The 27,642-nt window shown below is 44.8% G+C and overlaps 1 protein-coding gene across 2 annotated transcripts in view; it reads right to left on the reverse strand.

Annotated features, from left to right (window-relative positions):
- The window catches only part of LOC141114481 (lysosomal alpha-glucosidase-like), a 321,841-nt gene that overhangs the window by 136,154 nt on the left and 158,045 nt on the right, over positions 1-27,642 (reverse strand). For both annotated transcript variants that reach the window (XM_073608186.1, XM_073608187.1), the window contains one exon: positions 11,209-11,327. In XM_073608186.1, the coding sequence (XP_073464287.1) occupies positions 11,209-11,327 (119 nt within the window). The remainder of the gene's footprint in view (positions 1-11,208; positions 11,328-27,642) is intronic.

Genomic DNA, 27,642 nt, shown 5'->3' on the forward strand with positions numbered 1-27,642 from the left:
AGGGCGCCAACTCCAGTCTCAGAAGCATCAACCTCAAGGATAAAAGGTAACGTAGGATCAGGATGTGCCAACACAGGAACAGAAACAAAGGCAGCCTTGAGACTCTCAAAGGCTTTAATGGACTCCAGAGAACAACTATGTGGTTTACCGTCTTTTCTAGTCATATCAGTCAGGGGCTTGACCAGAGACGAGAAGTTACGAATAAACTCCCGATGATAGTTGGCAAAGCCAGGAAAATGCTGCAGAGGACGTAAACCCACGGGTCAGGGCCACTATAGGACCGCTGAAAGTTTCTCTGGGTCCATCGAAAAACCAGCAGTGGAAATGAGAGGAATTTAACCTGTTCACGATGGAATTCGCACTTCTCCAATTTACAATAGAGATTGTTCTCTCTTAGTTTCTGAAGAACACGACAGACATCTGTATGGTGGCTCTCCAGGTACTTGGAAAATATGTGGATATCATTGAGATAAACCACCACACATAACTGCAACAAATCTTGGAGCACATCATTAATAAATTCCTGGAAAACTGCCGGGGCGTTACAAAGGCCAAAAGGCATTACGAGGTACTCATAATGGCCTGTTCTGGTACTAAACGCAGTTTTCCACTCATTACCCTCCTTAATCCTCATGAGATCATATGACCCTCTCAAATCAAGTTTTGTGAAAACCATTGCTCCCTTGAGGTGGTCAAATAACTCTGTAATCAATGGAAACGGATAGGCACTCTTAATTGTGAAACAATTGAGACCCCTATAATCAATACAAGGTCTCAGTTCACCACTCTTCTTCTTCACAAAGAAGAAACCAGCACCAGCAGGAGACAAGGATTTACAGGTGAAACCTCGAGAAAGTGCCTCTGCAACATACTCCTCCATGGCCTTATCCTCCAAGACCGACAAAGGGTAAACGAAGGGGTATGGCACCAGGTTGAAGGTCAATTGCGCAATCATATGACCGGTGAGGAGGCAAACTACCGGCTTGACCTTTGTCAAAGACATCGCTAGAATTGCGGTACTCCTCCGGCAGGGAGGAGAGTGAAGAGGTGCACAGGATTGGCTACCTTGTGGAAGCATGTCTTACTGCATTATGGCGACCAGGAGAGAACCTCAGCACAGAGCCAATTAAAAGAGGGGTTGTGCCTCTGTAACCAAGGATAACCGATAACCAGCGGAAACTTAGGTGAGAAAATAACTTGGAATTGGATTATCTCATGGTGAAGAGCCCCTACGACCATGGACAACGGAACAGTCTCAAGTGTCACATGGGCGGGCTGTAGAGGTCTTCCGTCAAGAGCCTCAATTGCAAGTGGAGTGTCACGCAGCTGCAATGGAATCGAGTGCTTCGATACAAAGGCAGCATCAATGAACAGGCGTGCAGCCCTAGAGTCGATTAGAGCCTGTATCTCAACGGATGACTCAGCCCAAGAAAGGGTAACCACAACCAGGGGTTTATCCTTCTGGATAACTGGAGACGAAACAACGCCACCTAAGGTCTGTCCATGACAGGACCTCAAGGTTCGGGTGTTCCCTGGACGGGTTGGACAAGACTTCAAAAAGTGACCTGCCTGGCCACAATAAAGGCACAATCTCTCTCTCCTCCTAAGGGTTCTCTCATCCGCAGAGAGATGCGTGAAGCCCAAGTGCATGGGTTAATCTTCACAGAACCGACTCGGTACCAGGAGGCATGGGAGGTGAGGGAGGCAAGGGTGGGACTGCAAAGTTCTGAGACAAATGTACAGGAAGCTTCCACAAGCGCTCCTTAAAAGGGAGTCTTTCTCTGAGTCTGGAGTCAATGAGGATGGCAAATGTGATCAACCTCGCCAGCTCAGTGGGTATATCTCGGGCTGCTATCTCATCCTTGATGGTATCCGAAAGACCATGAGAAAAAGCAGCCACGAGGGCCTCATTGTTCCAAGCAACCTCTGCTGCCAGAGTACGGAATTCAATGGCTTAATCGGCAACAGTTCTTGTACTCTGTTTGATGGACATGAGGCACTTGGCAGCAGAAGCGGAGCTACCCTTTTAAAAGAAGTCACAAATTCAGGGTAACTCAAGACAACAGGTTTTTGCGTCTCCCATAGAGGGTTTGCCCAGGCCAAGGCTCTCTCAGAAAGAAAAAATATCACAAAACTTACTTTGTTTCTGTCCGTGGGAAACGCCTGGGGCAGCATCTCAAAGTATATCTCAACCTGGTTGAGAAACCCTCTGCATTGGACTGGATCGCCCCCAAATCAGTGGGGAAGCAGAATGGAACCAGACATACCTCTTATAGAGGTAATATTCGAGGTGGGTGCCTGCACAGGGCAGCAGCAGGGACGGCCTGCAACACAGGTTGTACCGGAGCAGCTACAGTGGGAGATTCAGGAGCGCTTGTAATGCCATGACAAACTGATCCATGCGGTGATTCTTCTCATCCAATCAGGAAAAAATATTACCAACAAGTGGATTGACTGCATCTTCTGAATTCACGGCCTTCGCCTACAGACAGAAACCATGAATCAGACTGAGACAGAAGTACAATTAAATCACACTTATTTAATAATAATAAAAAAAGGTAAACAGAGTAAACGTAGTCAAAAGTTCAGGAACCGGAAAGAATAGTCAGACAAGCCAAAACATCAGAGAGCCAGAAATTAGCGCAATGAGCGTAATGTTGCGCTAATTTTTTTGATTTTTTTGAGGGGGCCTTTTTTGTACCTTCGCTGAGATATCCGCATAGAAATGTCGGGGCCCCATGGGAGCAGTTTTGTTATTCATCTAAGTTCTCTGTTTTATAGGACCTTCCAAACTCCTACATTGTACGGGTTACTAATAATCTTTGGTACGTGACCTATACTGCCTATTTTGTGTGCTTTTATTCTATTTTTGATGTACATATATTTTTTGTATTATGTTTTTTTACTGATATATATATATATATATATATATATATATATATATGCTTCTTTAATAGACACCTGGCTCTGTATGTTATAAAACCCCTGAAGAAGGGCATCAAGCCGGAAACGTCGGGTTCATCAGAGAGCCTACATGTGTCTGTATATGGATCGTAATCCACATAAATGCTATTGTACACCTTTGTCTTTTATTGTTTCTGGTCACTTTCAAAGTCCCACCTACCAAGGGGGTTTTGCGTTTTTTTCTATAATCTTGGGATGTGGTGACCGCAAACATTTGATTCTGCAGATCTTGGATTTTCTCCTTATTCTTCCATTCACTGGCCAAACCGGACTTCAGGTGGAAACAGTTGATTTTACATCACTTTATTTTTATTCACCGTTTTTCACGGAAGATCTGTATAGATCTATTGTGGACCAAAGCAATTTGTATGCTGGTCAATTCATCGCCGCTAATCCCCAGATAACCCTTGCCAGAGATTGGAGACCTATTACTGCTTTTCAGGTATGTAATTCTTTTATACTTTACTGTTCACTGTGTTTTATTGTTAACCATTATTTTCTTTTCAGGTACGCCATTCAGCTGCAGCACTGATTTATTTATCTTGGCAGCAACAGCGTTCACTCTCACGATACGTAAATCGGCAACTACTGCGCTATAGGAGGTGATTTCACTGCTACAGTTAAAAAAAAAAAAAAAAAGAGCATATATGCTGAAGCATGGGGACAGGGGTGGAGGGGCGATTTGCCCCTAAAATTGCCCCCATGCTTCGGCATATATTTTTTACTCTTTTTTTGCCACAGATTGTTGTTGTCTTATTGAGTTAATGTTTTATTGTTACCATTGTTTGCTTTTCAGGTACGACATTCAGCTGCAGCATTTATTTATATATCTTGACAGCAACAGCGTTTGCTCTCACGATATGTAAATCAGCGACTCCAGTGCTGTAGGAGGTGATTTCACCACCACAGTTAAAAAAAACAAAAAACGGTGCATGTATGCCCATCATTAGAAGTGGGTGGATGCAGGGCAGTATTCTAATGGTGGGCATACCTACCGATCAATCTATTTTTTCCTTGAGCCCACAAAAAAAGAACATTACAATATATGCCCAACGAGGACCAGCGACGTACTGGTATGCTGCTGGAATTTAAGTGGTTAAACCAGAATGATGCCTGCAGGTTTAGGTATCATCTTGGTATCGTTCTTTTCAGTCAGCGGTCAGCTTTCATGTAAAAGCAATCCTAGCAGCTAATTCTGCTAGGCTGCTTTTACAAGCAGTGGGAGGTAACGCCCCCCCCCTCCCGCCATCTTCCATGGTTTTCTCGGGCTCTCCTGTCCCACCGGGGAACTACGGAAGCTACGAGCATTTCATGACTTTGGTTTCGGATATAAACAGCGCCATTGCGAAATTAGGAAAGCATCTTATCACACGATCTTGGTGTGGTCAGAGGCTTTGAGGGCAGAGGAGAGATCTAGATTTTAATAGACCCCAATTTTTTTTAAAAAGAGTACCTGTCATTACCTATTGCCATCATAGGGGATATTTACATATGATATAAAAAAATGAAAGGAACAGTGTAAAAATAAAATCAAAAAGCAGAATAAATATATATTAAAAAAAAGCACCTCTGTCCCCCCCGTGCTTGTGCGCAAAGCGAACGCAAGCTTCAGTCACGTGTCATATGTAAACAGAAATTGCATCATGCATGTGAGGTATCACCACGAATGTCAGATCGAGGGTAGTAATTTTAGCAGTAGACCTCCTCTGTAAATCTAAAGTGGTAACCTGTAAAGGCTTTTAAAGGCTTTATAAAATGTATGTAGTTTGTCGCTGCTGCACTGTTGTGCGCAATTTTAAAACATGTCATGTTTGATATCTATGTACTCGGAATAAGATTATCTTTTATATTTTACCAAACATCTGGGCAATATAGTGTGTTTTAGTGCATTAAAATTCAAAAAAGTGTTTTTTTTTCCAAAAAAAAATTTGCAACACCCACCATTTTAATGTGTAGGGCCTTTGCTTTAAAAAAAAATATAATGTTTGGGCATATGTGAAATGACACCCCAAAATACATTCTGCTGCTTCTCCTGAGTATGAGGATACCACATGTGTAGGACTTTTTGGAAGCCTAGCCGCATACAGGACCCCAAAAACCAAGCGAGACATGTGCTTTTTGGCCTAAATGCTTGACTAAAATTTAGTTTATTGTATTTTTTTATAGCAAAAAGTAGAAATTATCATTTTTTTTCATAATTTATATTTTCAAAATTTTAATCGTTTATATCGCAAAAAATAAAAACTGCAGAGGTGATCAAATACCACCAAAAGAAAGCTCTATTTGTGGGAAGAAAATGATGCAAATTTAGTTTGGGTACAGCATTGCATGACCGTGCAATTACCAGTTAAAGCAGCGTAGTGCCAAATTGTAAAAAGTGCTCTGGTCAGGAAGGGGGTAAAACCTTCCGGAGCTGAAGTGGTTATAGTGGATGTAAACCCACCCTGTGTAAACTAAATGCACAGTATTAAGCTGCCGATATGTATAAAGCTGATGCATGTGTCCTTGCCTTTGTAGTTTTACCCCTTCAGCTGTTGGAGTCACGCAAAACTCGGGAATCAGTGGGTGGGTCCCTTTGCCGACGTTCGGGGGCGGAGTTGTGACTCCCCGACCACCTCGACACTCCCCCTGGCCAGGCAGCATCGCGAGGCTGAACCTCGCACCTGCACATTGAAAAGTGTATGCAGATCAGTCATGTCTGCCTGAACAGAACAAGCACGGCCCCCCATTCAATGTGCGCAAGTCAAATATACTTGGCGCCGGTGGAGGATTTCTGACTACTAGCTTTGACAGCTCATCAGGAAAGGCACCACATGACTTCAGCATGCCCAATCATGCTGAGGTGTGAATCAGCCAATCCTGGGAGAGCTTGAGAAGAAAGAAGGAGGGATGTGAAGCTGGAATCGTAGACACTCTCTCTGCTCTCATGCTTGTGCATGAGATAAAGAAATCAGATGTCAGTCACAGCAGTGGGGGATGTGGCGACACAAACTTATCTGTGTGTTGGTGTTTTATCTTAGTAAAAAAACCAAGAGGATTGCTCAGAGCTGGATTAACTCTTGGTGGCAAGACTGGGCACAGATGACTTGACATCCTCTACTGTACCAGGTAGAAGTCTTCATTAAAACATTTTTTTCAGGTCTACATCCACTTTAACCAGTTGCCGACCGCTGCACACCGATTTACATCCGCAGAATGGCACGGGTGGGCAAATGGATGTACCTATACGCCCCTCCCTCCCACTCTCATGCAGCTGGCCTAAGAGCCGGCTGCATGAGAGGCATTTTCCGTATGTCCTCCCTGGTACCCCTACCCGACGAACCCCCCAAAGAAAATGTCGTGTCTGTAGAAAGCGCGGATATAGGCGTGACACCCGCGTGACACCCGCTATTATTGTCCCTCCTGTCCTGACAATCCTGGTCTTTGCATTGGTGAATGTTTTGAACGCTACCACACACTAGTAGAGTATTAGCGTAGGGTACAGCACTGCACAGACTAGGACACACTTTCACAGGGTCTCCAAAGATGCCATCGCATTTTGAGAGACCCAAACCTGGTACCGAACCGTTACAACCATTACAGTTACAAATAAAAGTGTAAAAAAAAAAAAACAAGTTAAAAAAATATATATATTTAAAAAAAAAAAATAGTTGTCGTTTCATTGTTCTCTCTCTCTCTCTCTATTCTCTCTCTATTTTTCTGCTCTTTTTTTACTGTATTCTACAATAGAATGTTTTATTGTTACTATGTTTTATCATGTTTGCTTTTCAGGTATATAATTCTTTTATACTTTACTGTTTACTGTGTTTTAATGTTAACCATTTTTTTGTTTTTTAGGTATGCCATTCAGCTGCAGCACTGATTTATTTATCTTGACAGCAACAGCGTTTGCTCCCATGATAAGTAAATCATCAACTCCAGCGCTGTAGAAGGTGATTTGACCATCACAGTTAAAAAAAAAAGAGCATATATGCCGAAGCATGGGAGCAGGAGTGGAGGGGCGATTTGCTCCTAACATTAGAGACAGATTTCCCCCATGCTTCGGCATATATTTTTTAGGCACAGATTGCGTTAAAAAATGTTTTATTTTTACTATGTTTTATTGTATTTGCTTTGCAGGTATGGTAAGTCTTACTGTTATACTGTAATGTTACTTTGTTTTAGTGCTAACCATCATTTGCTTAGCAGGTACGCCATTCAGCTGCAGCACTGATTTATTTATCTTGACAGCAACAGTGTTTGCTCCCACTATACGTAAATCCAGCGCTGAAGGAGGTGATTTCACCACCACCACCACAGTTAAAAAAAAAAGGTACATGTATGCCCATCATTGGAATTGGTTGGATGAAGGGGGGTATTCTAATGGTGGGCATACCCACCGATCAATCTCTTTTTTTTTCGTTCAGCCCACAGGCTGCATGAAAAAAAGTACATTACAATGTATGCCCAACAAGGACCAGCAACGTACTGGTATGTTGCTGGATTTTGAGTGGTTATACCAGAATGATGCCTGCAGGTTTAGGTATCATCTTGGTATCATTCTTTTCAGCCAGCAGTCGGCTTTCATGTAAAAGCAATCCTAGTGGCTAATTAGCCTCTAGACTGCTTTTACAAGAAGTGGGAGGGAACGTCCCTCCCACCGTCTTCCATGGTTTTCTTGGGCTCTCCTGTCCCAACAGGGAACCCGAGAATGCAGCCGGAGGTTCCGCCAGCTGACCATAGAGCTGATCAGAGACCAGAATGGCTCCAATCATCTCTATGGCCTAAGAATCCAGTTTCGCGGGATATAAACAGCACCATTGGGAAATTGGCAAAGCATTTTATCACACCGATCTTGGTGTGGTCAGATGCTTTGAGAGCAGAGGAGAGATCTAGGGTCTAATAGACCCCAATTTTTTCAAAAAAGAGTACCTGTCACTACCTATTGCTATCTCTGAGATAACAATAAAAATGATTAAAAAAAAAATTAAAGGAACAGTTTAAAAATATAATAAAAAAGCAAAATAAAAAAAATTTTAAAAAGCACCCCTGTCCCCCCGTGCTCAAGCGCAAAGGCGAACGCAAGCGTCGGTCTGGTGTCATATGTAAACAGCAATTGCACTCTGTAAATCTCCTCTGACCTCCTCTGTAAATCTAAAATAGTAACCTGTAAAGGCTTTTAAAGGCTTTTAAAAACGCATGCAGTTTGTCACCGCTGCACAGTTGTGCGCAATTTTAAAGCATGTCGTGTTTGGTATCCATGTACTCGGCATAAGATCATCTTTTTTATTTTACCAAACATTTGGGCAATATAGTGTGTTTCAGTGCATTAAAACTTCAAAATTGTGTTTTTTCCAAAAAAATTGCGTTAGAAAAATACTGTGTGAATAAAAAAAAATTGCAACACCCACCATTTTAATCTGTAGAGCCTTTGATTTAAAAAAAAATATATAATGTTTGGGGGTTCAAAGTACCGTATTTATCGGCGTATAACACGCGCCGGCGTATAACACGCACCCCAAGTTTAGGAAAGAATTTTAAGGAAAAAAAATTTTTAGGAGGGAAGTTTAAGGAAAAAAAAACTTACATTAAAATGCCCATCAATGCAGCCTTATCTGTCCATCTGCAGCCTTTTCAGTGTCAGTGCAGCCTTGCCCCAGTGCAGTCTTGTCAGTGCAGCTTTGTCAGTGCAGCCTTGTCAGTGCAGCCTTGTCAGTGCAGCCTTGCCCCAGTGCAGTCTTGTCAGTGCAGCTTTGTCAGTGCAGCCTTGTCAGTGCAGCCTTGTCAGTGCAGCTTTGCCCCAGTGCAGCCTTGTCAGTGCAGCTTTGCCCCAGTGCAGCCTTGTCAGTGAAGCTTTGCCCCAGTGCAGCCTTGTCAGTGAAGCTTTGCCTCAGTGCAGCCTTGCCCCAGTGCAGCTTCGTTAGTGCAGGTCTGCCCCAGTCCAGCCATGTCAGTGCAGCTTTGTGCACTCGGTGTAGATTCAAAAAATGGCGCCGAGACTGCAGGGAGCCGAGATACACATACTCGAGTGTTCTCGGCTTTTTCCGGCGCTGCCGTCATGCCCAGTCCCGCCCCTGGACCTGTGTTATGTCCATCATAGGGCGGGACTGGGCGTGACTGTGAGCGGCGCCGAAAAAAGCCGAGAACACTCGGGTATGTGTATCTCGGCTCTTGTCGGATCCGAGATACACATACCCGAGTGTTCTCGGCTTTTTTCGGCGCCGCTCACAGTCACGCCCAGTCCTGCCCTATGATGGACATAACACAGGTCCAGGGGCGGGACTGGGCGTGACGGCGGCGCCGGAAAAAGCCGAGAACACTCGAGTATGTGTATCTCGGCTCCCTGCAGTCTCGGCGCCATTTTTGAATCTACCCACGGCTGTGTATGTCGGCAGCGACCGCGGCAATTGCCGTGATCGCTCCGATGACACAGAAATCGGCGGGGATCGGCCTATAACACGCACCCACGATTTTCCCCTGATTTTCAGGGGAAAAAAGTGCGTGTTATAGGCCGATAAATACGGTAATTTTCTTGCAAAAAAATAATATTTTTTCATGTAAACAAAAAGTGTCAGAAAGGGCTTTGCCTTAAAGTGGTTAGAAGAGTGGGTGATGTGTGACATACGCTTCTAATGCCAGTGCATAAAATGCCAGGACAGTTCAAAACCCCACCAGATGACCCCTTTTTGGAAAGTAGACACCCCAAACTATTTGCTGATAGGCATGTTGAGTCCATGGAATATTTTATATTTTGCCACAAGTTTTGGGAGTATGGTGTGGTATGGTGAGTATTTTGCAGATCTCATTTATTTTTGAAAATGAAGAAAGATAAGAAAAAATTTTTTTTTTCTTTTTTTCACTTTGTGACAAAAAGCGAGATCTGCAAAATACCCAACATGCCTCTCAGCAAATAGCCAGGGGTGTCTACTTTTCAAAATTGGGTTATTTGGGGGGGCTATCTGGGCATTTCATGGCCTCCAAAACTGTGATAGGCAGTGAGGAGTGAAATAAAAAATGTACGCCCTTAGAAAGCCTGAAGGCAGTGATTGGTTTTCGGGGTCCCGTACGCGGTTAGCCAGCCAAAAAGTCCCACATATGTGGTATCCCCGTACTCTGGAGAAGCAGCAGAATGTATTTTGGGGTGTAATTCCACATATAACCATGCCATGTTTGAACAATATATCATTTAGTGACAACTTTGTGTAAAAAAAAAAAAAAAAAAATTGTAATATTCCAGAAACTTGTGGTAAAATATAAAATATTCCATGGACTCAACATGCCTCTCAGCAAATAAAATTGTAATTGTAATTTATCCCCGTACTCAGGAGAAGCAGCAGAATGTATTTTGGGGTGTAATTCCACATATTACCATGCCATGTTTGAACAATATAAAACATTCCATGGACTCAACCTGCCTCTCAGCAATTAGCTTGGGGTGTCTACGTTCCAAAATGGGGTCATTTGGGGGGGGGGGGGGGTTGTGCTATCTAGGCATTTCATGGCCTCCGAAACTGTGATAGGTAGTGAGGAAGTGAAATAAAAAATGTACGCCCTTAGAAAGCCTGAAGGCAGTGCTTGGTTTTCGGGTTCCTATACGCAGCTAGACTGCCAAAAAGTTCCAACAACTTTGTGTAAAAAAAAAAAAAAAATTTAATTTTTCCGAAACTTGTGGCAAAATATAAAATATTTCATGGACTCAACATGCCTCTCAGCAAATAAAATTGTAATTGTAATTTATCCCCGTACTCAGGAGAAGCAGCAGAATGTATTTTGGGGTGTAATTCCACATATAACCATGCCATGTTTGAACAATATATCATTTAGTGACAACTAAATGTGACAACTTGAGCTTATTATTTTTTTTTTTATAACAAAAAGTAGAAAATATCATTTTTTTTCAAAATTTTCAATCTTTTTCCATTTATAGCGCAAAAAATTAAAATCGCAGAGGCAATCAAATACCATCAAAAGAAAGCTCTATTTGTGGGGAAAAAGGATACAAATTTTGTTTGGGTACAACATTGCATGACCGTGCAATTACCAGTTAAAGCAGAGCAGTGCCAAATTGTAAAAAGTTCTCTGGTCATTGAGCAGCCAAATCCTCCGGGGCTGAAGTGGTTAAATAAAGGCATTATTTAATGATATAGAAGTGCTAGCAAATAGTACCCATCCTGGTAAAATCTGACTTTTCCTAATTTGATTTGCTTATCTACAACTTACACCAGAACTAAAAATAAAAATAACAAAAATATAATGATTTCTTACTAAAGGTATTCCAGCAGCCCTTGTTTTTTCTACTGCTTCCCGAGTCATAGCAGAAGAATTGTACCCCCAACGGCATAAGTGGAAGCCAAAAGCCCAGTATGGTGGCATGAATGCAAACCCTTATAGAAAGAAAGGAAAATAGATCATGTGATAAAACAGAATGTATAAATATAGCTAAGCAATGATGAATTAATTATTTATTAACAAATTGAGTATTGAGTAAATTCTCCTTTTTTTCTCTCATATTCTACTCAATATGGTGCAATGGAGAAGAGCTGGAGGCAGAGAATCGCTGACAATTGAAATGAAGTAAATCAAACCCTCCATCAAGACTCCATTGGTGGCTGCACCTTTCTTGCTGAGAGTAAAACAGTAGTGATGTGAGAGTCCTGATGTTAATTGCCTGTAGTATCAATATGAATATTTTATAATAAACAAGAAGCATGTAAAAAACATACTGGAGCTGGTTTACTGAAGGAGTAGAGTATATTTAATTTGCAAAGTGAATTATTATATTAACTTAAATTAAGTAAATAAACTGAAGCTAAATGAGATTTCACTTTGCAGTGAATACCCAATCATGTGTAAGAAAAATGTAATACACTGCATAGTTGCTTGCATATAATTATATGAATGAAGTCAGCACAGCTTTAGCTCATTCTCTACTTTAAGTGATATATGAAGTTCCTATATCTTAGTAAATAAGGTAAAACTGTGTTCACTTCGACCACCCAAACATGTGCATGAAATCATATTGTTATTAAAAGGGATGGTAAACCTTAAATTTTTTATTTATAAAATACCAAACATTTTATACTAACTTGCTCTGTGTAATGGTTTTGCACAGAGCAGCCCCATTCTTCTCTTCTCGGGTCCCCCGCTGGTGCTCCTGGCTACTCCCCTCTACCGAGTGCTCCTGAGCTTGGTCCAGCCCCCCCCCCCACACTCTCCTCACTGGCTGTAATTGACAACAGCAGGTGCCAACGGCCCCCGCTGCTGTGTCTGAGCCAATGAGGAGGGAGACGGCCGAGAAAGCCACAGGCTCTTGTGCATATCACTGGATCGAGATTGGGCTCAGGTAAGTGTGGGGGGGGGCTGAGAATTGAAGGATTTTTACTTTAATGCAGAAAATGCCTTAAAGTGTTTGTAACCCTAAAAAGATCCTGTTTCATTACAGCAAAATAAACAGCACAGTGCTTGTGCTGTCTAATCTGCCCCTCTATAAACTGTAAAAAAACCTGCCTGATCCTGCCACTTCTGACTACTGTGGTTAGTTTGCATGCCTCCGTCATCCGCAGCTCTCCTGTGCTCTCCTGTGCTCTCCTTTGTCCCCCTAACCCCCTCCCTCCCTGCTTGTCAGCTCCATGTCTGTGTCTCTCCCCCCTCCCCCGCTGCGATTAGCAAAAATAAAATAATAAAAATTGTCACTGCCAGCCCCTCTTTACAACTAGTCATAACACACTATATAAGTGTTTTATAAAAACAAAGCTTGTAAATACCATTTTAGGGCTATCTTCAGGCAGGTCACGTGACTCCCAGACGGTCTCCTACTCCAATCCCAGGGAGGGGCTGAGCGGCCACATGACCTCCCAGGCTGACGTCAGCGGGAGATCTTGGCCCCTCCTTCTGTAGCCCTGGGATTGGAGTAGGAGACAAGCCGGGAGTCACGTGACCAACCTGAAGATCGCTCTAAAATGGTATTTACAAGCTTTGTTTTTATAAAACACTTATACTGTATGTTATGACTAGTTAAAATAGAGGGGCTGCCAGTGACACAAATGATTGTGGTAACAACCACTTTAATGTAAAAAAACAAACAAAAAACAAAAAAAGATTGCGGAGTGTATGTTAAGTTAACGACACCCCGAAATCGGTTTGCAAAACGTACTGTGAACTGCATATTAGGAGACAGATGAGTTTTTAAAGCAGAGAGTGTGGAGGTCTTCAAGTACATGCAGAGGAATCCTGGTGGAATATCACAGATTGTATATATTGGCCTATGGGGAATGTTCATGAGACTCAAGTGATATAACAAATCCTTTTTCCGTCTGCTGAACCTTTTATCCTAACATCACACAAAGATTTTTATAATATATGGGAAATTTTTAAATAATGAGATGTGAGTATGATACTGTAAGAATATGCTTTTAGGTTTCTGAAAGATCCGGCACTATGGATTAGACATGTGCAATTTGTTTCGGTCCAAATCTCCGAATGAAATAGTAATGAAAATCGTTGACATTAGTTCATTCGTTTTGTAATGAATTCCAATTTTTAGTAATGCTTTGAATTTGTATCAGTAGAAAAATAATCGACTGATTCCAATTATGTGTGAAGAATAACTGGTTGTTAAGGAGTGGGCCGGGAAAGCCAGCTGCCCTGTCCTTGACAACCGATGACTAATCAGCTGTCAGTGAGCTTCCCTGCTGAGAGCTGAAATGTAAACAATAGAAAATTCACAAAAAAAAAAGCATGCCCCCCCCCCCAAAATCCATACCAGGCCCTTTGGATCTGGTATGGATTTTAAAGTGAAATCCCACTACAAAATAAAAATGAAAAAAAAAAAAAAAAAAAAAAACACACCATGTTGATGGGGACAAGAGCCTCTTCCCCACAACCCTGGGCTGTGGTTGCGGAGGTCTTTGGGCAGGGGGAACCCCCCTTTAATAAGGGGGCCCCAAGATCCTGCTCCCCCATGTGAATGAGTATCTACCCCTACCCATTCACCATAAAAGTGTAAAAAGTGAATAAAGACACAACACAAGTTTTTGACAATTCCTCTATTAAAAAAAAAAAAAATTCGCCCGGTGTAGATCCATTGGCAATCACATTGCCTGCCACACCGCCAGACCCGAAAAAAGAAAAAAAACCTTCGGTCTCTTCGAAGGCCCTCCCTGCCCCAAAGCACACCCCTCCCCCATGTTGAGTGCATGTGGCCTGGTATGGTTCAGGAGGGGGGGGCGTTCGCTCATCCCCGCCCCCTATCCTGGCCTGCATGCTCAGATAAGGGTCTGGTATGGACTTTGGGGGGGACCCCATGCCTTTTTTTTTTAAATGTTGGCGTGTTTTATGCTGAATTTTCTATTGCCAGCATTCTTTTGTTTATAGTTCAGCTCTCAATGGGGAAAGAACACCGATGAGTAACAGCTGATGAGTCATCGGTTGTTAAGGATGTGGTGGCCGGCTATTCTTCAACACCAATCTGAAATTGAATCAATCATTCTGAAAATTTGGAATTATTAGAACGAAACAAAATTAAACAAAAGAAAACAAATTCCGAAACGAATCAATGAAACAAAAGTGGTAACATAATGAATCTATCCAAAACTAAACAACATTTTTCCCCCTTTTCCGTGCATTGACAGCTGCTGATTGGCCAAAGCATGCACCTGACCTGCAGGGTGTCTTTGGCCAATCATGGCTGAGACTCGGTTCACACAGGGACGACTTCTCAGGCGACCTAGTCGCCTGACAAGTCGCCTCCCATTCTGTACAATGGAACCGTTCTAATCGGAGCGACGCAAGTCGCTCCGACTTAGAAAAAGGTTCCTGTACGACTTTGGGGGTGACTTGGGGTGACTTGCATAGACTTCTATACAGAAGTCATTTTGCAAGTCGCCGCTGAAGTCGTTTGCAGGTCGCCTCGCTGAGGCGACCTGCAAGTCATGCCGCCCCTGTGTGAACTGGGTCTCAGGGACTAAGTCCACACCCCACACTATATAAGGCTGCTTACACGGCGGCCAGATGTAGTGTGTTGTAGAGAACTTGAGATAGATTTGGTAGGTTAGTTAGTGGATAGAGCGTGTAATCAGTGTATTTATATAGAGTGCAGGCAGGGTACAGTATATATTACAGTGTAGGCAGTATATAGTATATAATACAGGCAGTGCACAGTATATAATACAGTGCAGTCGGTGTACAGTATATAATACAGTGCAGTCAGTGTATAGTATATAATACACTTCAGGCAGTGTACAGTATATAATTCAGTGCAGTCGTTGTATGGTATATAATACAGTGCAGGTGGTTGGTGTACAGTATATAAAACATTGCAGTCAGTGAACAGTGTATAATTCAGTGCAGGCGGTGTACAGCATATAATACAGTACAGTCGGTGTACAGTATATAATACAGTGCAGGCGGTGTACAGTATATAATACTGCTGATTGGCCAAAGCATGCACCTTACCTGCATGGTGTCTTTGGCCAATCATGGCTCATACCCCACACTATATAAGGCTGCTTACATGGCGGCCAGATGTAGTGTGTTGTGGAGAACTTGAGATAGATTTGGCAGGTTAGTGGATAGAGTGTAGTCAGTGTAGTATTTATATAGAGTGCAGGCAGGGTACAGTATATATTACAGTGCAGGCAGTATACAGTATATAATACAGTGCAGGCAGTGTACAGTAAATAATACAGTGTAGGTGGTGTACAATATATAATACAGTGCAATCAGTGTACAGTATATATTACAGTGCAGGCAGTATACAGTATATAATACAGTGCAGGCAGTGTACAGTATATAATACAGTGCAAGCGGTGTACAGTATATAATACAGTGCAGGCGGTATACAGTATATAATACAGTGCAGTCAGTGTATAGTATATAATACACTTCAGGCAGTGTACATTGTATAATACAGTGCAGTCAGTGTATAGTATACAGTATAATACAGTGCAGGCGGTGTACAGTATATAATACAGTGCAGGCGGTGTACAGTAGGGATGGGTGAGCGGTTCGGTCCGAACATAAGTTCGGGCTGAACTTTAACTGTTTGGTCGTTCAGCGAATAGCCGAACAAACGAGTCATTCGACCATTTGTTCGCCCCCCCCCAACGGACCGCAATGCATTGCGGCACTGAACAGTGCATTGCAGGCCCTGATTGGCTGAAGCAGTGAAAGCTTCAGCCAATCAGGGCACAGAGCATTGTCAGAGTCATGATTGGACACTGTCATCATGACTTTATCCAATCATGGCTCATTCCCGCCCCACAGTATAAAAGTATTCTTTCAATGACAGTCATTTTCAGTGTGATTTCGGCGTGGAGAGAGGCAGAACAGGGCTCTGTTCAGTGCTATTAGTTAGTTAGTGTGCTATACTGTGCTATTTTGCTTCAATTGTCAGTGTAGAATATTAGTTTAGTGTCAGTCTAGGGATAGTGTGAGTGTAGTGAGGAGGACCATCATTCAGCTTTGTATAGTGTGCAGCTAGAGTAGGGACAGCTCAGATAGTTTCACTGTAGTGTAGTGAGACCGTGTCATTCAAACATACATTATTAGTGTATAGCTAGAGTAGGGACAGTTCAGATAGCGTCAGTGTAGTGACGGTTGAACACTGTCTATTTGATTGTGTTACTGCCAGTTTAACGCCATTTACTTCTGTGTGCGTTAATGCCAGTTTAACACCATATCGTTTTGCGTGCGTTACTGCCAGTTTAACGCCATATAGTTTGGAGTGCGTTACTGCCAGTTTAACGCCATATGGTTCTGTGTGCGTTACTGCCAGTTTAACGCCATATAGTTCTGTGTACGTTACTGCCAGTTTAATGACATATAGTTTTGCGTGCGTTACTGCCAGTTTAATGCCATATAGTTTTCTGCATTACTGCCTGTTTAACGCCATATCATTTTGCGTGCGTTACTGCCTGTTTAACGCCATATCATTTTTTGTGCGTTACTGCCAGTTTAACGCCATATAGTTTTGCATGCGTTACTGCCAGTTTAACGCCATATAGTTCTGTGTGCGTTACTGCCAGTTTAACTCCATATAGTTCTGTATGCGTTACTGCCAGTTTAACGCTATATCGTTTTGTATGCATTACTGCCAGTTTAACGCCATATAGTTTTATGCATTACTGCCAGTTTAACGCCATATAGTTCTGTGCGTCACTGTACGTTTGGGCATTATATTGCAGTATATTATAGTGTATCCGTGGAGTGTGTCTGTGTAGTGTGAGTACTCAAATTAAAGTGCACCAAACACCTCTTTTCATTGATTAAGGTGCATCTACATAGAGATTTCAACGTCTTCTTTACATTTGCTTATAAGCACCACCCCCTCCCTCCCAATAATGTCTGGCAGGACAACAAGGAGAGGCAGACGTTCCCTTGGCACTGTAAAGGGGCCAGCAACAAATGTGTGCACAGGCAAAGGTGGACATGGTGGTCAGTCATCAGTCATCATTTCCTCTGTTTAGTGAGTTTGCCCGTGCTATCCAGCCACAGCATGCAGAGGAGGTGGTGGACTGGCTTACTAAATCTTCCTCATCCTGTTCATCCTCTGTCACGCAAGCAGAGGCATGAGTGCAGTCCCCTGCAGTTGCCAGAGTGGATAAACCTGCCTCCTTGTCCACATCTATTCCTGCCATAGCCCCAACATCAGCCATTGAGGAGTCAGCTAAGGTTATATGACCACAGCGTCAGCCACTTGCTCCTTGATGATGCCCAGCCATTACTGGATTTAGATGTTGGTTCTGAGGTTGAGGATGACAGGAACATGAGCCTAGAGAGAGGGAGTAAAACTGGTAGACAAAATGGCATTCATGTTCCCCAAGCCGCAGCGTATTGCCAAGTTGTCTCCATTGGTAATGATGAACGTGAAGGAGATGGAGATGATGATGATGAGGTCACTGATGTGACTTGGGTGCCAGATAGAGCAGAGGAAGGTGAGGTGGCACAACCCCAAGGAGGCCGACATTAAGAAAGAGTAGAGAGCAGCCACCCTACTCCATCACATTCTGTAGCTGGTATCTCCCGACCCACTCCCCAAAGCTCAGCTGTCTGGGCCTTTTTCAGCACATCTGCAGCAGATCGCACTGTTGCTATCTGCAAACTATGTCTCAGGCACATCAAACGTGGCAAAAACACCAACCATTTGGGTACCACATGCTTAACAAGGCATTTAACGTCCAACCACTCAGCCCGTTGGCAAGAGCTCCTAAGAGTCACACAAAAGGGGCACAAACTGTCCCTCCTCCTTACCCACTTCAGTATGCCCCTGCGATACTGAGTCATTACCTTTCAGCAGCTTCCACTGACATGGATGATGGTATAGCACAGGGTGTTCCAGGCCCTAGCAGCACATCTGCCAGCAGCAAACCACCAACTGTAGAATGTAGCCGGCAAATTTCTCTGCCCCATCTGCTGCAGCGGAAAAAAAAATACAGTTTCTGCCACTCACATGCCCAGTGTCTGAATGCAAGCATGTCAAAGCTGTTGGCTCTCCAACTTCTGCCTTTCAGCCTGGTGGATTCTGCCCCCTTCTGTGAATTCACGCAATGTGCTGTACCACAATGCCAGGTTCCCAGTTGCTACTACTTTTCACGTAAGGCCGTTCCATCTCTCTACCATCACGTGGAAGGGAATGTTCTGGCATCGTTGGGCAAGGCAGTCAGCCATAAAATCCACCTTACTGCTGACACAAGGTCCAGCAAGCATGGGCAGGGATGAAATATTTTGTTCACAGCACACTGGGTAACACTGCTTGCAACTCGAAAGGATGCAGGACAGGGCTCGGTGCTGCAGCTTGTTGTGCCCCCACGTCTCCATACAGAAGGTGGTGATGATGCCAGACCTGTAAGCTCTACCCCCTCCTCCTCTGTCACCTTCATGCCCTCCTCTGCAGAATTGTCCTATGGACATCAGGTACCTCTTAGCGTTCAAAGGGCTATTCCCAGAGTCAGGTTAAAAGGTGTCATGCAGTGCTTCAGCTGGTGTGTTTAGGGGACAGGAACCACAAAGAGGAAAGATTCTTGCAGCTCTGCAGGGACAGGCCCAGAGGTGGTTCACACCATGCCAGTTGGAGCCAGGAATGGTGGTGTCCAATAATGAAAATAAAAAATGCAGCGCTAAATAAGACAATAACTTAAAACTAAATATAATAGTCCATATAAGCCAATGAAGATTAGAGATGAGACGAAACCTCCACAAAAACGTCCGTGTGCAAGGGATGAGCACACCACACCCAAGTGCTATCAATCTGCTTACCAGAAGGATATGAAAAACAAGCAATGTATTTATATGGTAAAAAGGCTCAGCAGTAAATCCAATTGGCACACTCCATCGTGGACAGACAGATTGAGTTGTCACATATCACCAGGAACTCAAGTTTCACATGGGACGATGAATAAATGGTACGATCATCTATATGCATTCTTGGATACGGGGCGTGGATCAAATTTGAAGAAGATGATGCACATGAGGTCGCAAAAAAGTGTCAATACATGGACAATGTGTTATTTCATGGATGACTCTTTAGTTGCCTCCTTCTCAGATGTCAGTCCTCAGGGTGTCCACTCTATTATTTCTGTCTGACCTTCCACAACACAGAAATCCTATTCCTGAGAAGCTTAACAATCCTCACCATCTGTACTTCACACTGCTTCCGGGTCTCCGGTCACATGACCAGTGACGTACAGGGCGTCTAATTCTGGGAACCAGAATTAGACGCCCTGTACATCACTGGTCATGTGACCGGAGACCCGGAAGCAGTGTGCATTTAAGTACGTACCCAGGGTTGCAAGATGTACTAAAGCAGGCCAGAAGAGTCTGTGGCCATTTCAGGCTACACAGCCAGTGCTCGGTTGGCTGAAATTCAGCGGTGCAGCATCTCCTAAGTACGTATCCAGGGTTGCAAGATGTACTAAAGCAGGCCAGAAGAGTCTGTGGCCATTTCAGGCTACACAGCAGTGCTCAGTTGGCTGAAATTCAGAGGGAATTCCACCTGCCCATAAACCACCTGATTTGTGACATGCCCACCAGGTGGAACTCAACTTTGGGAATGCTGCAGCGGCTATACATGCAGCAGAGGGCTGTCAATGAGTACCTGTGCCAATATGGCACGACGACAGGCTCAGGCCACCTTAGGTTTTTTCCTCAGGCCAATGGCTGTTCATTAAGGATGCATGCACTGTATTGTTACCATTTCAGGACGCCATAAGGATTGTGAACAGTCACAGTGCATACATCAGTGACACAATCCCTGTTGTGTCCCTGCTGGAGCAGACTCTGTGTGGTATTATGGACAGGGCACAGGAGGCAGAGCAGCCGGAGGAAAAGGAGGACTTCCTTTCCTCTCAAGGCCCACTTCATCCAGACACCATAATTCCTATGTCACAGAACACACAGGAGGAAATAAGGGAGGAGGATAAGGAGGAGGATTCTGGCACTTTCATAGGCTTCGAAGAAGAAGAAGACACTCATTGATGGCCCTCTTTGTGTGCAGTGGCCCTCTGCTTTCGTGAATTTGTGGAATGTGCTGTACCACAGTGGCAGGTTCCGAAAATATTTTTTTTTTCAAGTAAGGCCATTCCAGCTCTCTACCGTCACATGGAAGGCAATGTTTTGGCCTCGTTTAACAGGGCGGTCAGCAACAAGGTTCAAATTACCACTGACTCATGGTCTAGCAGGCATGGTCAGGGACGTTACCTTTCCTTCATGGCACACTGAGTAACTCTGCTGGCAGCTGGGAAGGATGCAGAACAGGGTTCAGTGTTGGAGCTTGTTCCGCCACCACTCCTCCAAAAAGCTGGTGGTGATTGTGCCACATCTGTTTGCTCCACCCCCTCCTCTTCTTCTTCCTCTATGGCCTCTTCTGTTGAATTGTCCTCTGAACCAGCAGTGCTCCCTAAGCAGTCAAGGGGCTATGCAAGCAGTTAGGCTAAAAGATGCTATGCAGTGCTTCAGTTGGTCTGTCTAGGGGACAGAAGCCACACTGGGGCAGAGATTCTGTCAACTCTGTAGGGGCAGGCTCAGAGGTGGTTGACGCTACGGCAGCTTGAGCCAGGAATGGTTGTATGCAACAATGGCACCAACTTTCCCTCTGCCCTCCAACAGGGACACTTGACACATGTTCCATGCTTGGCACACGTCCTGAAGTTGGTGGTGCAGCGTTTCCTGACCAGGTACCCAGGCTTACAAGATCTTCTGAGGCAGGCCAGAAAAGTCTGTGGGCATTTCCGGAGGTCATATAATGCCAGTGCTTGGCTGGCAGACATTCAACTGGAATTCAACCTGCCCACCAGCCGCCTTATTTGTGACATGACCACCAGGTGGAACTCAACATTGGCAATGCTGCAGCGGCTGCACACAAAGCAGAGGGCCACCAATGAGTACCTGTGTAAGTATGGCACCAGGACAGGCTCAGGGGAGCTTGGCTTCTTTTCACCACGCCAGTGGCTACTGATCAAGGATGCATGCACTGTCCTGTCACCATTTGAGGAGGCCACAAGGATGGTGAGCAGTGACAATGCATGCATCAGTGACACTGTCCCTCTAGTATTCCTGCTGGAGCACACACTTTGTGGAATCATGGGCAGGGCACTTGAGGCAGAACAGCGGGAGGAAGAGGAGGACTTCATTTCCTCTCAAGGCCCCCTTAATGCAGATTCAATTCCTACGGGGCCACCAAACACACAGGAGGAAGAGGAGGAGGATTGTGTCAGCATGGATGTAGAGGATAACATGCAGCAATCTTCAAGGGAAAGTTTTCAGTCCCCACAAACCCAAGGAGTTGTACTTGGCTGGGAGGAGGTAGTTCCTGTCAATGTATCATTAGTGACCCAGAGGACTCAGAATCTCATGCCTCTTCAAACATACGCTGCATGGGCTCCCTGATTCTGCAAAGCCTGCAAAAGGACCAGAGGATTCGTGGTATCAAGGAGAGGGATCATTACTGGCTAGCAACCTTTCTTGATCCATGTTACAAGGGTAAAGTTGCAGAGCTCATCCTGCCTTCGCAGAGGGAGCAGAGGATGAAACATTTTCAGGACGCCTTGAAGAAAACTTTGTGTAACGCCTTTCCAGACCCTGGGAGGTTACCATTTCCTGGTCCTGGACAACGTGTTTCTGAGGCTTCGTTCGGTCAGAGGAAGAGCAGTGGGTAAGATGGCCGGCTGACCGATGCCTTTAAACAATTCTTTAGTCCTCAGCACCCAGGGCTGTTAGGTTTAAGCAACCATCAGTAGCATCTGCATTATATGGTACAGGAATATCTAAGGGCAAGAGCAGACTTGGAGACCTTTCCAACTGAGCATCCACTGGGTTACGGGGTCTTGAGGATGGACCACTGGCCAGAACTTGCTTAATATGCAATCGAGCTACTGGCCCATCCTTCATCCAGCGTGCTTTCTGAACGGACATTCAGTGCTGCTGGAGGGTTTGTAACGGATCAAAGAGTGTGTGCCTGTCCACAGACTCAGTTGATAGGCTTACATTTATCAAAATGAATCAGTCCTGGATCAGCAGCTATCAAGCCCCTGATGCTGATCTAACTGACTGAATTTGCTAGGGATCTGGGATCCCTTGAAGACTGCCTGTGCTGCCTATCCTATTCCTGAATCTTGATTATGTTAGCCAACAATATTTTTGGTTTAGGGCACCACCAACACCTACAGCCCAATTTTTCTGCACCTGTTTAACAGGTGCACGTAATTTCAATTTTTTAAATACATTTTCACAGCAGGGTTCCCGCACCCAACAAGAGTAACTGTGAGGGGTTACAGTGTTCAGGCATTGCCAACACCTATGGCCCAATTTTTCTGCACCTGTTTGACAGGGGCATGTAATTTAAATTTTTTCACTAATTATGAAAAAGCAGGGCCCGTTCCTGCGCCTAACAAGACTAACTGTAAGGGGTTACAGTGTTCAGGCCCGGCCCAATTTGTCTGCACCTGTTTGACAGGGGAATGTAATTTCAATTTTTTAAATTATTCTTAACAGCAGGGCCCGTTCCTGCGCCCAACAAGAGTAGATTTGAGGAGTTACAGTGTTAAGGCACTGCCAACACCCAAGGCCCAATTTTTTTGCACCTGTTTGACAGGGGCATGTAATTACAATTTTTTCACAAATTTTTAACAGCAGGGCCCGTTTCTGTGCCCAACAAGAGTAACTGTGAGGGGTTACAGTGTTCTTGGTGACCTTGAGCCTGGGCTCGGGTGTGGACGGGACCCTCGTACAAACCACAGGGGTGTCCTGGACAGGAGGCACAGGAGGAGCAAGAGAGGACAGCAGGAGAGAGCACTGCCAGGCATGTCCCCAAGGAGAGGAACAACTGGTCGCAGCCAGGAGGGCTGGTGAGTGACATGCACAGACCTGAGAGAAATGGGGAGGCACGTCTGAGAGGACTGGGAGGATGCAGTCTTGGATGGGTGCTGAGCCAGTGGAATGGACTGCGGTGTCCATGGGCAGTGGAGAAGCTGCAGCCAGGAGGGCTGGCAGGGCCTGAAGATGGCTGACTGGGCTCAGTAGCTGCATGTAGGACAGCTAGCATCAGAGACTTTCTATCTTGCTACACTATAGGGGCCCACGGTCCTGCCTGTAAAGGGCAATTGCTAAGGCCTGGCTGAGCCAGTATCAGGCCTAATCACAGGGTGCTAGCTGTGCCTGGAAGCTCATGCAAGTAGAGTGCTGGAGGAGCTGAGGAGTAATAGTCTGCAGTAAGAGTTGTGCTAGAGGAAGAGAGGCCTGTATATACCTGAGAGTATATAAGTTGTCCCAATTTATTGTTCTAAAATTCACCGATTGTTCAAAAATTCTCTGGGCATCCCATACTTCCTATACCCTATACAAGTTCAATCCCCTCAATAAAAATAAAAACAAAGCTAATGGACTGTTCATTGTCTTGGAGTGACTGAGGATTGAATGCCGGGCTGGGCAGGGTGACAGGTGAGCCACAACACTCAGCAGTCCCTACGGGGATATATATATATATATATATATATATATATATATATATATATATATATATATATATATATATATATATATTACAGTGGAGAGTATATAGTGCAATCAGTGTAGTATATATAAAACATTGGAGTATATAGTGCAGTCAGTGTAGTATATATAATACAGTGGAGAATATATAGTGCAGTCAGTGTAGTGTATATATGTAGCGCCCCCCTGGGTCTACTGGGAGTAAAGAGGTATCTCCAGATACAGGGAGCGAGCTTACATTCACCCCAAGGCTGAGTCCATGGCTATAATGGGAAGTTGAACAGAATTTCGGCGCCAGTCACTTTAGGTAATTTCAATGCTTTAATGAGAACTTGAGAAAAGTTGTAGGAGAGAGGTTTAGGGGAGTTTTCAGATATACTTTTAGCAGATCACTTACAGACTCCTTGAATCCAAAGGACAAACATCTTTCTTTTTAGAAGATCATGAATACCTGGATAAGTCTCTCTTACAGACTTAGCAGCCAGTAGCACTCTTGGATAAGTCACTCTCACAGACTTAGCAGCCAGGAGCTAGTTACCTTGCTTAGATTGTAGAACAGCTTAACAGTACCAGAACCTTTAAGCCAACCCAGCGGTACTGTAAGGGTAGTTTAGATATAGGTGTGTCCTCCAAACAAGTCACCAGGCCCTTCTGAGAGACCAACCTTCATCCTGACTCTCTCCAGCAAGGGTCCTCCCCTGGATCTCCTCAGCTTGGCTCAGCTTCCTGTACATAGGCAAGACAGCCTAAGGACCACCTTAGGGTTAGTAGGCCCCAGACAGGCTTCTGGGCCGAATTCAGAATAGGCAGCAGCACATCCTCAGGCCAGAAGGGCCCCAAGGTAAAGACTCACTAGAGCACATGGCATGTGTCCCAAAAATACCCCTTCCCAGAACGCACAGCGGCCAGGAACCTCCTACTGGGCTGTTTCCAGAAAAAGAATATTCATTACAGCTCAACCTAGTTGTAATTCTCACACTGTCCTGTGGTACCAGTGACACCTACTGGCCACAGTGGGAAATGCACAACTCAGCCAAGTTTAGAACAGAACCAAATATATAATCAAATCTGAGTTGTTTACAGCTCAGCCAAAAACTAAATTTACACTATAGCCCCAATTTTAGGAACAGGGGGCTACATATATAATACAGTGCAGGGTATATAGTGCAGTGCAGAGTATATTACATTGTGTACTGAAGTGGTTAAGGGGAACCCTATGACAGAAACAGCATGGGGTCCCCCCAAAATCCATACCAGGCCCTTATTCGAGTAAGCAGCCTGGCGGGCCAGGAAAGGGGGGGGGGGATGAGCGAGCGCCCCCCCCCCCCTGTCCTGAACCATACCAGGCTGCTTGCCCTGGGGAGGGTGCTTTGGTGCTTATAAAAGAAATTCCTGCGATGTCCATTCATCTTCAATCACCCGCCCGACTAACCCAAAAAATAGAAAAAAAATAAAAAGCTCCGCCTTGATGGGAGGCCTCCCAGCAACTGCTGTCTCTTGGCTTTGACAGCTGTTATATAGGCAAGGGCGGGGCCACCCGGGGATGTAACCAAGTGACTCCACCCTCTTCTGACATCATTGATAATGGATGTACATCGCGGGACACTTTTTTCTTTTTTAATAAAGGAATTGTCAAAAACTGTCTGTTGTGGTTTTTACTTTTTGACACTTTTTTTGATGAATGGGTAGGGGCACAATGTACCCGATACCCATTCACATGGGGGGGTCCGGGATCTGGGGGTCCCCTTGTTAAAGGGGGCTTCCAGATTCCAATAAACCCCCCGCCCGCAGACCCCGACAACCACTGGCCAGGGTTGTTGGGAAGAGGCTCTTTTCCGCAAAGCACCCTCTCCATGTTGAGGGCATGTGGTCTGGTATGGTTAAGGAGGGGGAGGGGGGGGGGGCGCTCGCTCGCTCCCCCCATCCTGACCTCCAGGCTATATGCTCGGATAAGGGCCTACTATGGACTGGGGGGGCCCTATGCTGTTTTTTTTCCTTGATTTTTCATCCAAATTGCCAGAAGCCGACAATACATTACAGCCGCGAGCAAGTTTAAATTACATTTTTTCCTTTAGAAATGTCATTTTGCTGCGGCACTTTTCTACACATCGCACAGATGTGCCACTTTACAGGCAGAATAAGGGGACCCCCCAGGCACTATATTTAAAGGAATATTTCATTTTTATTATTTCACGTTAAGCATTATTAAAATCACTGCTCCTGAAAAAAACGGTCATTTTTAAAAACTTTTTTTGCATTGATACATGTCCCCTACCCGGGTCCCCATACACTTTTTAGGGCAATAACTTGCATATAACCCTTTAAAATGAGCAGTTTTGATTTTTCATGTTCGTGTCCCATAGACTTTAATAGGGTTCGCATGTTCGCTAGAACTTTTTGCCTGTTTGCGGTGTTCTGGTGCGAGACAAACTGGGGGGTGTTTGGACCATCTCTAATGTCTACTGTGACCCTAGGTTCACATCTATGCAGCTGCGCTTGATGCGTTTTTCAGGCACGTTTTGCAGTGCGTTTTGCGTTTTTAAACCCCCATTTTTTATGCATTTTTACATGCAGTTTTCATACATTTTACGTTTTTTTTTCTTTAAACACACTGTAAATAGCTACTTGCTAAGGAGCGGGCCGGGAAGCCAGCCGCCGCATCCCTAACAACCGATGTTCCGCTGACCGCGAAATGTAAAAAAAAATAAAAAATTCCCAGCAAAAAAAATCTGGTATGGATTTGGAGGGGACACCCCCACGCCAAAAAAAAAAAAATGGCGAGGGGTCCCCCCCAAAATCCATACCAGACCCTTATTCGAGCATGCAGCCAGGCAGGACAGGAAAGTGAAGGGACGAGTGAGCGCCCCCCCAAACCATACCAGGCCACATTCTTTCAGCATGGAGGGTTGCTTTGGGGCTGGGGGGGGGCTTTGCCAGCTCCACCCCAAAGCACCTGGAACCCATGTTAATGGGGACAAGAGCCTTTTCCTGCCAACCCTGGGTGGTGGTTGTGGGGGTCTGAGGGCAGGGGGCTTATCGGAATCTGGAAGCCCCCTTTAACAAGGGAACCCCCAGATCCCGGGCCCCTGCTATTTGTAGCAGGCGGCAGTGGATGAAGAAGACCTCACCAGAGGGAGCAGACAGCACTGGAGAGAGAAGAAACACCTGAGGAAGAAGACACGATTTTTAATAAAGGACTTGTCAAAAACCATCTCTTGTGTTTTGTAACACTACACTTCTTTTTCTTGGTGAATGGGTAGGGGTACAATGTACACATGGGTGGGGTCGGGATCTGGGAGTCTCCTTGTTAAAGGGGGCTTCCAGATACCAATAAGCCCCCTGCCTGCAGACCCCCCACAACCACCACCCAGGGTTGTCAGGAAGAGGACCTTGTCCCCATCAGAGCCCCCCCACACCTAAGCACCCCCCCATGTTGGGGCATGCGGCCTGGTATGGTTCAGGAGGGGAACGCTCACTCGTCCCCTCCCTTTTCCTGACCTGCCAGGCTGCATGCCCAGATAAGGTTCTTTTATGGATTTTGGGGGTGACCCCACACAAATGTTTTTTTACATTTTGGCATGGGGGTGTCCCCTCCAAATCCATGCCCGACCCAAAGGGCCTAGTATGGACCTAGGGGGGACTCCGCACCATTTTTTTCCACACATTTTTTTTCTGCCATTTTTCTTCTTACATTCAGCTGTCAGTGGGGACACGGCA

This window comes from Aquarana catesbeiana, linkage group LG12 (genome assembly GCF_042186555.1).
Source record: "Aquarana catesbeiana isolate 2022-GZ linkage group LG12, ASM4218655v1, whole genome shotgun sequence".
Lineage (NCBI taxonomy): Eukaryota > Metazoa > Chordata > Amphibia > Anura > Ranidae > Aquarana > Aquarana catesbeiana.